The sequence below is a fragment of the Gossypium hirsutum genome, chromosome A05 (genome assembly GCF_007990345.1).
Source record: "Gossypium hirsutum isolate 1008001.06 chromosome A05, Gossypium_hirsutum_v2.1, whole genome shotgun sequence".
Taxonomy (NCBI): domain Eukaryota; kingdom Viridiplantae; phylum Streptophyta; class Magnoliopsida; order Malvales; family Malvaceae; genus Gossypium; species Gossypium hirsutum.
Window position 1 is genome coordinate 33,761,428 of NC_053428.1, and position 13,584 is coordinate 33,775,011.

At 34.5% G+C, this 13,584-nt stretch overlaps 3 protein-coding genes across 3 annotated transcripts; 1 reads left to right on the plus strand and 2 right to left on the minus strand.

Annotated features, from left to right (window-relative positions):
• The first annotated feature begins 4,544 nt into the window (after positions 1-4,544).
• LOC107904412 (aspartyl protease AED3) lies at positions 4,545-7,454 on the plus strand. Its single transcript, XM_016830775.2, has 3 exons — positions 4,545-5,266; positions 6,102-6,582; positions 6,968-7,454. The coding sequence occupies exons 1-3, from the start codon at positions 4,808-4,810 to the stop codon at positions 7,321-7,323; spliced, it is 1,296 nt and encodes a 431-aa protein (XP_016686264.2). The 5' UTR covers positions 4,545-4,807; the 3' UTR covers positions 7,324-7,454.
• A 1,247-nt stretch (positions 7,455-8,701) lies between these two features.
• LOC107904411 (putative disease resistance RPP13-like protein 1) lies at positions 8,702-13,373 on the minus strand. The gene is made up of 2 exons (XM_016830773.2): positions 9,074-13,373; positions 8,702-8,878 (listed from the first exon to the last, which is right to left on the minus strand). The coding sequence occupies exon 1, from the start codon at positions 13,348-13,350 to the stop codon at positions 10,288-10,290; it is 3,063 nt and encodes a 1,020-aa protein (XP_016686262.2). The 5' UTR covers positions 13,351-13,373; the 3' UTR covers positions 8,702-8,878; positions 9,074-10,287.
• Positions 9,193-10,221, minus strand: LOC121228915 (putative disease resistance protein At3g14460). The gene has a single exon (XM_041111935.1). The coding sequence runs from the start codon at positions 10,219-10,221 to the stop codon at positions 9,193-9,195; it is 1,029 nt and encodes a 342-aa protein (XP_040967869.1).
• Positions 13,374-13,584: the final 211 nt, after the last annotated feature.

Below are 13,584 nucleotides of genomic sequence, written 5' to 3' on the forward strand. Positions count from 1 at the left end.
ATATCAAAAACTTGAAGGCTTCCAACTTTTTTACCAGACGACAGTTCTTACAATATAGTAGGAAAAATATTATTTAGTAGAAAGTAATTAATATTTGACACAATTAATAAATTCAAAATACCTCGTTATCAGCTGCACAAGCAAAACTTTTTGACCTAGCTATGTGCGTGAATTTTTGTTTTTGCCTACTTGTAGTTCCAACTTACTCATGATCCTACATTATGAAATTATTATTACGTATATAGTAAATACTATAAACCAAAATAATTATAAGAGTTTAGAAGTACGTAATACCTTTCCTTTCTTTGAATTTCAAAACCTAATTGCATTTTCCCATTAGTACCTCAACATTCCCGGCGAGACATTTCGTAATTTCTCTTTGAGGCTTATATTTTTCTTAAAATATTCCTTTTTTAAAGGACTTTTATGGTCTCTCCATTTTTTTCCTAATTCCTTCTTCACATAATTATCTAAGACCTCTAAAGCAAATCTTTCCTGTAAATAACACAAATTTAGAAAGTTAATATAAATGAAACTTAAACCAAATTATTATAAATTACATTCACGTTATTACCTTAATATTATCGAGAGCTTGATTCTTGTTATTATCAAGAATATGATGCCATGACTTGTAGTTGATAGGCAACAGATTGGCATTTCGTGATATAATGCCCAAGTATCTTGCTAAAAGTCGAGCTTCTGATCCAATAGGCTGACCGTGATTGTTTCTAGCTACTTTGACACTGTAACACCCTCACCCGTATTCAACGTCGGAATAGGGCTACGGAGCATTACCGAACGTATAACACATTTTAAATATACATTTCACATACAATTAATCAAATTATATACAATTCATTCACAACAATCAATTTGTCCCTAATACGAGCCTACAAGGCCCTAAACATGCATTGGGAGTGGTTTGGGACTAAACCGATAACTTTGGAAACTTTTTGAACACTTAAGAAATTTTCTCAAAAACAGGGGACACACGCCCATGTGGCCGGCCGTGTCTCACACACAGCCAAAGACACGCCTATGTCGCAGGCTGTGTGGACATTCGAAATGGGAGCACATGGCCGTGTCCCAACCCGTGTCTGACCCCGTGTAACTCTCTGACTTGGGTGACACGGCCAACACACACGCCCGTGTGCTAGTCCGTGCTAAACCTGTAGGGTATACTAACTTATACCACATGGCCAAGTCACACGCCCGTCTGTAAGGCCGTGTGGAGCATACTGACTTAATTTTAATTTCAACACTAGGGGACACACGGCCGTGTAACATAACCGTGTGTCACACACGACTGAGACACACGCCCGTGTCTCTACCCTTGTGGACAAAAATAGGCTATTTACCAAGCCATTTCGCCACCCAACTTGCATAAACCTACAACAAACCAAATTGGCACAAAACATGGCACATATAGGCATTCAACTACTCTCAAACAAATGCCATTTATACCATTTCCAACATCAACCAATACAAAACATATCAGTACATAATATGCCATCTAAAATTATACCAAACTCAGATGTGCATTACTGCCTAGATTCATTAGCATATCAATATTCATATTTCAACCATTTGCTATCCATAATACTAATTTATCACAAGCATCACATATCCTACATTCAAAACATCACACAAGCTATTTACACAAACATATATATATACATGATTTAATCACCCAAAATAACCCAAAATAAGCCATCACTTATGGCTATAAATATAAACCAAACTTAGAACATTCACAAGCCAATTCAAATGGCCAAAATCATTATCAATTCATAACCAAAATGACCATAATCCTATACATGCCATATGACTAAAACATAAGCTCAAAAGTACCAAAGTGGTAGTAGGATTATGTGACGAAGTCTCCGGCGATCCTCGAATCCAAGCTAGCTTTGAAGTCACTAAAAAAATATGGAAAAATAAACAAAGTAAGCTACATAGCTTAGTAAGCTCGTATGAAATAAACTCAATCTTAACATGAATATACAATCATCAATTTGAACAAATCAATATGTAATTCATTTAACTAACAAACCTTTCACATTTTCAATCTTAATTGTATATATGAACTTCACAACTTCTTCGATTTAAGCTTATACGGTTCATGTAATACCTGTACCATTTCGTATCAATCTTATACACATCCATATCTTTCATTTACCCATTGAACCATTCGGAATACTATCGGATACATGGGAAACTCACACCCGAAGTGCCACATATATAGCTGAAGCTATCTCAATCTTATATCACATAAACTGCTTACACTAGAGCTATCAACGAGCCTGCTCACATAAGCTGTGGGTCAAGACATAGCTACACGGTGCTACTCACACAAATTGTTAAGTATTCGCAACACATGCCGGTATACTCAGCCACCGGTAGGACGTATAAGACCAGCACCTGGATCACATAATCATATTAATCCCCTAATGACATGTCACTAGTATCCAAATCTATTCCTAAGGTTCAACTGAGATTTCGAATACCAAATCGTCGTCGAATCATTGTCGAACATATCCATAGTCTTGTAATTACAGTTTATGCAATATCAAAGCATTTAAAATATATTTATAATGAAATTTATCACATACAAACTTACCTCGGATGTAAAAACGATGACACGAGTCAACTAATCTGAGACCTTATTCTTTCCCCGATCTAAATCCGTATTTCACTTTTCTTGATCTATATAATATCAAATTTAGCTTATTTAATTATCTCTCTATTCAATTTAAATCCAAAACACTCATTAAAGCATATTTTCACTTTTGCCCCTAATATTTTAAAATTATTACAATTTAGTCCTTAAGCTCGTAAAACAAAATTCATTCAATTTCATCACAACCCAAGCCTAGCTGAATATTTATCATGCTTATAGAAGCCCAAAATTTTTATTTATTTCATATTTTAACCACTAAATTTACACATTTCACAATTTAGCCCCTAATTTGCATTTTCATTAAAAATCACCTAACAAAACTTATATATCTATCAACAAGCATTCATAATCTATCAAGAAAATTCAAAATACATGCTTATTCATCAATGGAAACATTCAAAATCTTTAAAAATTTTACACATTAGTCCTTGGGCTAGCTAGACCTAGTTGCAATAATCTCAAAAAACATAGAATCATTAAAAACGGGACAAAATGGTCTTACAATTGAACACCAAAGTGACTGAATGCTTCAAACCCTAAAATGGTTTCTCCCCTCTTCAATTTCAGCAATTAGAAAGAAAGATGAACAAAATTTGGACTTTGGTTTTACTTATTTTTAATTTTTATTACTAAATTACTTATTTAACCTTGGCTATTAATATTAAAAACACTTAATCTAATGTCCATATTTGTCCATTTAATTAAAAAATGGTAAAATAGCCACATAAATCCCTCAATTACATAATTCCATAGCCATTTAGTATCTTTAACTATTAGAACATCACTTTTGCACTTTACGCGATTTAGTCCTTTTTATCAAATTGACTAACCAAACGATAAAATTTTTAAACGAAACTTTCACACAATCATTCAATCATGCTGTAAACATTAAAATAATAATAAAATAATTATTTTGAATTCAGATTTGTGGTCTCGAAACCACAGTTTCGATTTGACTAAAAATGGGCTGTTACAGACACGCTTGATAGAATTTAACTCGTATAAATCTTTTAATAGCGTAAGTCCTCGAGTTTTGCGCGTCCCACCACTTTCAGCTAAAAAAATGCTACATTATAATATAAGAATTTAAAACAAAAATCAATAATAAAAGTCAACATGTATGTAAATTAAAGTTAACATTATTTTAAATTTCTGCAAGTTCGTCAGTTGTATTCGAAACATTCGAAGATCCAATAGCAGTCTGTTGTTTACTATTTGTTCCTTCCGAATTTGGAGAATTTTGAATAATACTTAGATCTCGCAATCTTCTTCTAAGTATTTTATCTGCAATACATATAAAATAGTTGAAATATTAGTAACTAATTACAACAATAATAGTACATATAAAATAGCTGAAATATTTAACAAAATCAAGATTTAAATTATAATATTACAGGAGAACCAAATCATTAAATTTAAGTTAAAAGGAAAAAAAAAGATGTTACCAAATCATTCTCCAAATGTTGATTTATAAACATTAAAGAAAAGGGTTATCATATCACAAAAGCCACTTTTTGCTGCTTGTAAAGTGGCAATAAAATCTCCTAGTTTTTCTATTAAATTGGCAAGCAGAAGTTCATGAGCGCACACACACACGAGAAAAATGAAAAACTCATTTTTTTTTCCTATAGATTTTCAAATAAAGCTTGACCCCTAGAACATGCTCAAATCCCTCTTTCTCTCTCATTGTGACATAATGCGTTGAAAATATGATGAAAGTGGAGAAAATATTACTTGTAGACCACATAATTTTATGTAACATAAATTAATAAAGTATTTAGCTTTGTATAAATATATAATATTTAAAATATTATTTTAATATTAAAAATTAATATAAATATAAGGCGAATAATATACATGAAAATGATTCAAATAGATATTATTTTTAGGTAGAATTGGACAAGGATGAGAGGTCCTGGCCTCCAAAAACAGCAAATGGAATACAGTCTGTTATGCTAAACAACCCACTAAACTATATGTCAGTATATATGTCACTCCACTCCACTTGGAAGGTTTCCCCACTCCTATATAATTATACATACACTCCAATCCAATTAAAAGGCAAGCTTCCCACTTCTATTCTATCATTCTAAACCATCAAACAAATTTACACATTCCGAGAAAACTATGAAAACCCACATATTTTCTCTGGTTTTCTTCTTGTTTTCAGTAGCCCAAGGATTGAACCCCAAATGTGAGACCCAAGATCAAGATTCAAACCTCCAAGTGCTCCATATTTACAGTCCCTGCTCACCCTTCAGGCCCTCAAAGCCACTGTCATGGGAAGAAGATGTGCTCCAAACACAAGCCAAGGACCAGGCCAGGCTCCAATATTTGTCGAGCCTGGTGGCTAAGAAATCTGTGGTGCCGATAGCTTCTGGCAGGCAGATTGTGCAAAGTCCCACTTATATCGTGAGGGCCAGCATTGGAACCCCACCTCAAACCTTGCTTATGGCCATGGATACTAGCAATGATGCCGCTTGGATACCTTGCACTGGCTGCCTTGGCTGCTCTTCTACTGTCTTTGACAATGCTAAATCCACCACTTTCCAGTCCCTCGGCTGCCAAGCTCCTCAATGCAAGCAGGTAACCTCCCAACCTTTCATTTCTCCGCAACTTCCTATGAATGCCAAAACCCTATCCATCTTAAGATTTTACACAGATTTGCTCCAAATGTGGAAGTTATTTTTGTAAAGTTTCGGCAGCCAAAGGGTGCAGGAGTAGTTTTTAGTTATTTTTGTAAATTTGATGGGGCTTATTTTATGTGATGCTTGTTTTTTTTATATTACTCACCAAAATTAATTAATACATTTAAATTAGAAAAATATAAAGATTAAAAATAATTTAATTAGAAATATTGATTAAATTTATAACTTTATGTATATTAAATGTAGAATTTAGATAATTAGATTTTACTAGGACCTTTTAGATGTAGATTAAAATTTTAAAAATTAAAAAAATAAATATATTAAAATGAAATAATTCAAAAAATATATGAATAGTTGAATTAAAATACAAAAATTAAATTACTTTCAATTCTCAATCGGAAATAATTTATTGGTTTAATACTTATTAAATGTAAATATTTAATATTGATTTTTTAAATATGTTTAGCTGTTGAATTAGCTTTTGACTGATTTAATGTTTATTTGACTTATTATACCCATCCAACATGGATTCACCACTGATTTAGGATCCAATCTGATTTTTATCCTTAGCTTTAATAAATGATTGCTCCACTTTCACTTTCTCTCTTCACTAATTACATCCACCTGCACGAATGCGGTACCAAAGTGAAACAGAATATGGACAAGACAATCCCAACATCTGCACCACTTTGATCCATTGCCAATCTAACAACTTTCCATGTACCTTATGAATCTAATATCTTAAAAGCACTTGCATGACGTGATGGAGTCAGGTACAAAATCCCAGCTGCGATGGCAGTGGCAACACTTGCATATTCAACATGACCTACGGGGGTTCAACCATTGCAGCAAACCTCTCACAGGACACATTCACCTTAGCCAACGACTCTGTCTCGAGCTACACTTTCGGTTGCCTGCAAAAGACAACCGGCAACTCGGTGCCACCACAAGGTCTATTGGGGCTCGGCCGAGGTCCATTGTCCCTTCTATCTCAGACCCAAGACCTGTACCAATCCACATTTTCATACTGTTTGCCTAATTTTAGGTCCGCCAACTTTTCTGGGTCATTGAGACTTGGGCCAGTTGGGCAGCCAGTGAGGATCAAATACACCCCATTACTGAAGAACCCCAGGAGACCATCGCTTTACTTTGTGAATTTGATTGGAATTAGAGTTGGAAACAAAGTTGTTGATATCCCACCATCTGCCATTGCTTTCAATCCTACCACCGGTGGTGGCACCATTATTGATTCTGGTACTTTTTGCCTTTTATTCTATCAAAATATTTGCTTTTTAAAAAAAAATTATTTAATTTTTATGTGATGCAAAATTATAAAAAAAAATATAATATATTATATAATTAAAATATATGTTTATTAAATTAAATTCAAACTTTAAATGTTGAATTTTTTAAAGCTATTTTTTGTGTTAGGCATAATTCCAATCTTATCAGTTGTCTTTAAAGTTGAGAACGTAATAATGACAACATGTTGCATTATTGTATTCCAATTGCAACTGTTGAATATAGTGTACTTACTTTTGATTTTTTTTTAAATATTTTCATTAAATGCTTCATGAAATTTAATTAAAAAAAAGCGTAATTTAAAATATCACAATAATTTTGGCATCTAAAATTTCAGGTACTGTTTTCACCCGGCTAGTTGAACCAGCCTATGTAGCCGTCAAAGACGAGTTTCGAAGACGAGTTAAGGTGGCCAACGTAACATCTCTTGGCGGTTTCGACACATGTTACACAGTCCCGATTGTGGCTCCGACGATAACGTTCATGTTCACCAACATGAACGTGACATTGCCACAAAACAATCTGTTAATCCACAGCACTGCAGGCAGCATCACATGTTTGGCGATGGCATCGGCACCGGATAATGTGAATTCTGTGCTGAATGTGATAGCCAATATGCAGCAACAGAACCATAGGATCCTTTTCGATGTGCCAAATTCTAGGTTGGGTGTTGCCCGTGAGCTCTGCACCTAAATTGTAGCTTTGTTCCCTAATTTATTTATCCCTGTGTTCGTGTATTTTATTGTGTGACCATCGTATTTAAAGTATTTTATATTTATGTAAACTTAAATGTTTTTAATAATTTGCAACACTAAAATTTGATATTTGGTATAGTTGTGTTGAATTTTTGTACAACATATATATTACCAAAATCTAAGTCTATTTTATCAACAAATGGTTGGAAGAAGTGAGGGTGAACTTCTTTTTGAGATATTTAAATCAAGTTTTAATCTTGGAATCAACATTATAGGGAGGGTTTTACCAAAATACCACTCCCAGTTTGAACAATATTAAACTCAAACAATAAAACAGATGATGACACTTGTACATATAAAAAAAATGTAAATCAAGATTTTGCTTTTAAAAAGAAAATTTCAAAACCATCGGCTATGGCATATTTATCCAAGAACTAATTACGCAGTTCAAGTTTATTCAGCTCAACCTGTAGAGGTGAATTTAAGGGGTTGGCATTTCTCTAAATTTCTAAAAATAATTATTAAGTCCTCAAGTTTTAAAATTTTTATTTTGATATTATAATTAGTATTTTTTTAAAAAAAAGATAAATTTGTGTTTGATCCCCCATATTTTTTTTTTAAAATTTGATTCCTTTAATAGAATTTATAATTTTTAGTTTAATTTAAAAAATGAATACAAATTAGTATCTAAATATTAATCTGATAAAAATAAAGTTTAATAATTGCAATATCTAAATATAAATGTATTTAAATATTATTAAGTAAAAAAGCTTAAATAATATAAATTGAGCATTTAATTTTTTTTCTAAATTTTGATAATAAAGATTATCTCGAATTTAAAAATATATTGTTAAAAATAGGCTCGACTTGTACTTTAAACATGTATATTTTATAAAAATACCCCGACCCCTCTTATTAACAATTCTAACTTCACTCCTACCAACTTTGAATTAAATTTTTAATATTAAAATTAATAATATTATTTGAATTTGATTGTATAAATATATAAATATGCTCTCAATATTTTATTAAGTAGTGAAATGGACATTTTAAGATTCAAGCCTGGTTGGAATAGATTTAGGTAAAATTTTCAGAAAATTGAGCTATGGGCTGGCTCGATTGAAAATGTCCATAGGTTAGATCAAACTCATGTATAATATCAATGTTGTACATAGTTGTTTAAATATAATTTAATTCTATTTAAAATATAAGTTTTAAAATTTTTTAAATTCAACTATATTTATAAATAATTAATTCAAGCTCGATTAAATAAGTTGATATTATTTTTTATAATTTTTTTAAATATAACTTATTAATTTAATATATTTTTAATATTTATATTAAAGTATTTTATATTGTTATATTTTTTTTATTTTAACTGAACTTCAATACAAATAAATAAAAAGATTTAAACATAAATGTATGGGACATAAAATAATGTAGAGGAAAAGAAAAATTGGGATATCAGGGGTGTCACTGCTGCTGACACTGTTTAGAATTGTTGCTGCTGCTGAAGGGTATTATATAGGATCATACATTTCCCAAATCCCAAACTGCATCCAAAAGAGGAAGTGAAAATAAATAATTTTTTTCAGATATTAGTTACACTAATCTATGAAACTCCGATGAATATCATATATGAATATATACAAGGTTAAAATTTATTTAAAAATTCATATTTCGTAACTGTATTTCGAATGTGTTGAAGAATTTATGAAAAATGAAGAATTGGAGTAATATTAATATACCTTGGACTTGTATCACTTTTACTCCTCTGAATCACTTTCTTCTTCTTCCTCTGAATCATAGATGATTCTATTATCAATCTGAACAAAAGGGATGCGAGCAATGTTGGACTAGTCTTCCCTTAATCCCTTCTGCAACTTTCTTTTAACAATGGACAGTCATGGATATATAATTCCAACAAAGACATAAGCAAGTCTCTTCCGGGCAAACATTTCAGCTTTGGAAGTTTAACAATGGACAAACATTCAAGGAAGGGAAGGTTTTGAAAGCCCTTGGAAGACAGGGTTTCGACATTTGGGAAATCGCTGATGGCGAGTTTGCGTACAGAACAAGGCAACATCATGCCGTTCCCTTCATGTGGAAACATTACCCCATCTGAATATCCTCCATAGATTGCAAGTCTTTTAAGAGAAGTGAGCTTATGGAATCCCCAATGGATCAGTCCTTCAAGAATTTCTGGTTTTGAGATTGTAAGCGAAGTCAAGTTTGTAGGGAAACCTTCTTCAGGAAAGGTTAATAAACATGGACAGTTTGATATCTGCAGTTCCTGAAGATATGTAAGGCAATGCAGGCCATTTGGTAGAGCTTGGAGTTTACGGCACCAGCTTAGATGCAGCACACGTAGGCCGGTTGAGGGCAACCTGGAAACCGAAACCAGATTCCGAAAGCATTCGATATGCAGTTGCTGCAGATGGCTGAGCTTGTCCAATCCATCTGGCAGATACTGAATTTTTTCACACCTGGCAATAAAAATGGACTCAAGGCAAGTTTTGTTGTGAACTGAATCTGCAATGGATTCCAGCATTTGGCAAGTGTCTGTCCACAGGTGTTTAAGCCCCACAGGTAAGTAGCCACTTGATGATAAATAGGCCAATTTTGGACAACTCCATATCTTCTGATGTTGAAGCTTAACAGGTAAATCACCTGCTGATGATAAAGATGCTAGAGAGTGGCATCGTTCAATTATCAGATGGCTAAGTAAAGATCTTCTGCTGATGTTCATTCCATCTTCATCTAATAAACACTTCAAATTATCACAATTTTTTACCACCAACCCTTTTAGCGTAAGAGGCAAGTTATCGTGTGAAAATGACAACAGTTTCGGGCATTTTACAATCTCTAGCTCCCTAAGGGATGTAAGATTGTACATGGTTGCAGATAACTTCTCTAATTTTTCACAATGCTTGATTCTTAGATGTTCAAGACTGCAAAGTGTTTACATTTGTTGCACCTCTTCTTTTTGCTCTCCTATGGATATCCCCATTGAAACAAGTTGAGAACAGTTCAAGATTTCCAAATTCCGGAGGAAACTTGATCGTGCTAACCATCCTGCTCCATTGTGGCACAAGGAAGGAAGCTCTCTACAACCACCGACCCGAATAAACTCTGTTTGTGATAAGCCTAACATCAACCCTTTTAAACAAGAAAACCATGTGATATTTGAGAGAGTGGCCTTCTTGATTGAGCAAAGGTCAAAAGAGCCATCATGTCTCACTCTTTTGCAGCCAACAATTTCTATTTCATACAGCCTGGAATGCTTTGGAACTGAAACTTCCAATAGTTGACAGTCATGGATCACAAGCTTTTCCAAGCAAGGAAGATAGCTTGGTAAGCTTCCCAACAGTTTGGGGCATTTCTTGACAGAGAGATCACGGAGGCAATTGAAGTTTCCGGTTTTCTCATCGGCTTGGTATGTATTCCACTCCTTCAACTGTGGCATTTCTTCAAAACGAAGAATCTCTAATGCTGGAAATGCATTTGAGCAATTTTCTCCATAGAACTCAACACCTATCTTATTGACATAATCCATTCCTTTGACATAAAGGGCCTTCAAAAACGGCAGTTGTCCAAGTGCAGGTAATGAAATACACTTGTGGCAATGTTCAAACTCTAAGAACATTAAATTTTTTAATGAACAATCTCCGATCCAATTCGGGAATGTCTGACCACCATAACACTTGATGGAGAGTTTCTTAAGTTTCTTATGCGATTGAAGTAAGCTCAACACTTCTTTTTCGACTCCTGCGTTTTGTAAATCACCTTTCACGTCCGCAGTCCATTTCAATTCTAGATCATCAAGGCTGAACTTACTGAACAACATAGCCTCCGTTGCATCTTGAGCATTGACAAGATGTTCCAATCCTGAGATAGAAAGTTGACCTTTGAGATCAGATAAATTCTTCAGCTCCCTTATCTGATATCCAACACCTTGGCCTATAACAAAGTTGGACACTGACTGGAGATCAATCAATTCACCGATTCCAAACGGCATCCCTTCAATTGAATTAGCATCAGTAATATCAAGACGCTGTAGATTGGCTAAAAGTCTCAAATCAGACCCTAAGTGTTTAAGGCGATCGCAGCCTCTCAACAACAATGTTTGTAAGTTGAAGAGTGTACATATAGATTCGGGAAGGCTTTTGATTTTAGTGTAAGAGAAGTTAAGGTAGCGGATATGTGTCAGATCACCAATTGAATCTGGTAGCTTGGTGATGTAGTACCCTTCGAGAGAGAGCACTCTTAAGCATCTCAATCTCGGCAACAAATCGATAAGAACACTGTTAGATAGGTAGCAGTCTCCATCATTTGGCAACATAAATGACATAAATGTTCGTAAATGCTCTGCATCACCGAATGTATGGAACCTTTTGAATCCATTATACCTACTTCCGATGAAGGATGAGTATCGAGCACAGCTCGAAATTTTCTCATCACCCTCTAGTCTAAAGCATATGTCTCCTGCATCAGATCGAGCTAGATCATTGATGAGGTCATGCATCATAAACTGAGATTTATTCCTGCTAGATCTTTGAAAGAAAGACCTTGACACAAGATCTTGAAAGTACATGCTACCTAGTTTTTCGATTTGCAGCCTTTTAGTGTTTACTTGTTGCAACATTCCTTCTGCCATCCATAACAGCACTACTTCCTCCTCTCCGAACTCATAGTCTTTACGGATAATTGAGCAATACGAAAAACATTGTTTTAGATGTTGTGGAAGGTGATAGTAGCTCAGCCTTAGAGCTGGAATTATACCACTTTGCTCTTCTGATGAATTCCATATCTCATTCTCCAATACAACTTTCCATGCATCTGGATCAACACTAGTTCGAAGCAGGCCTCCGATTGTTTTAGCTGCTAAGGGCAAGCCTTTACACTTCTTCACAATCTGTTCTCCAAGTTCTTTCAAGTCCAAATGACCACTGAAATCTTTGGCTCCTATGGAATGTTGAGCTAAAATGAACAAACAATCATCATTTGACAGTTCTTTCAATGAGTAATCCGGAACCGTTTTCATAACTGATGAGACGTTCTGGTTTCGCGTTGTCACAAGAATCTTGCTTCTCGAATCCCCTACTTCGAAAGGAGATCGAAGGATGGTCCAATCATTGTAACTCATATTCCAAATATCATCCAAAACAAGCAGAAATTTCTTTTTGGACAGCTTCTCCTTCAATTTGACTTGAAGCAAATTCAGATCATTTACATCATTGCATGATGCATCACAAGTGACCGACTGCAAAATCGATTTTGTTATCCTAACGATATTGAAATCTTCAGAAACACACACCCATGCTTTGACGTCGAAAAGATCTTGGACCTTATTATCATTGTAAACTAGTTGAGCAAGAGTTGTCTTACCAATTCCTCCAATGCCAACAATGGGGACGACAGAAACTTGAACGTCGGTATCACCATCCATTAAAAGCAAATCAATCACTACATTTTTATCATATTCTCTACCATAAACAAGAGCTTCATTCACCAAAGAACTAGTTGGTGGTCTTTCAATGACTCTCTTAGGCCTACCAACATCAAGCTCTCTTAATTGCAACTCATTTTTCCGAGTGATCAAATCATCCAATCTAGAACTAATGGCTTTAATCTTGTTCATCATCTTATATCTAAACAAGAAAGCATTCGGACCAAAACTTGCAGTGAAGCTATGAATGATCTTCCTTACCTTACTTCGGTGCGCTTGTTTATCTTTCTTTAACTTGTTACGAAGAGCTTCTGTAGCAAACTCGTCCAAGATGTCGTCGACGTCGAAAGCCAAGTCTCGGAGCTTGGACAACCACATCTTCACATGCTGGTCCTTCAATTGCTTCTCCTCTGCATCAGCAAGCACTGCATGGACAGTCCTCAGTACTGTCTCCAGCTTGTTAAGTTCCTTTTGAACCTGTTTTTCAGTGGCGAAGTGGAGGGTATCAGGAGAGACTAAGTTGGCAAACAAGGCCTCAAAGAAAGAGGAAATGACAATTTCTCCAGAGAAGTACATGGCTCAACCTTGAGCAGCACTGAGATGGGAATTGATTGATAATTCAACAATAAGGGGTTGGATTAAAAGTGTGAAGGGACTTAAGACAGAAATTCTGTCATTTTCTTTTGAGTTTTCTATATATTCAAATATGGCTGGATGGACCCCCACTGATTGAAAACAAGGCTAAAAATTGTCAAAGAATCAAAACTTTGTGTTGACTTTAGGGATGAGGATGGTTCAATATCGTTTCGT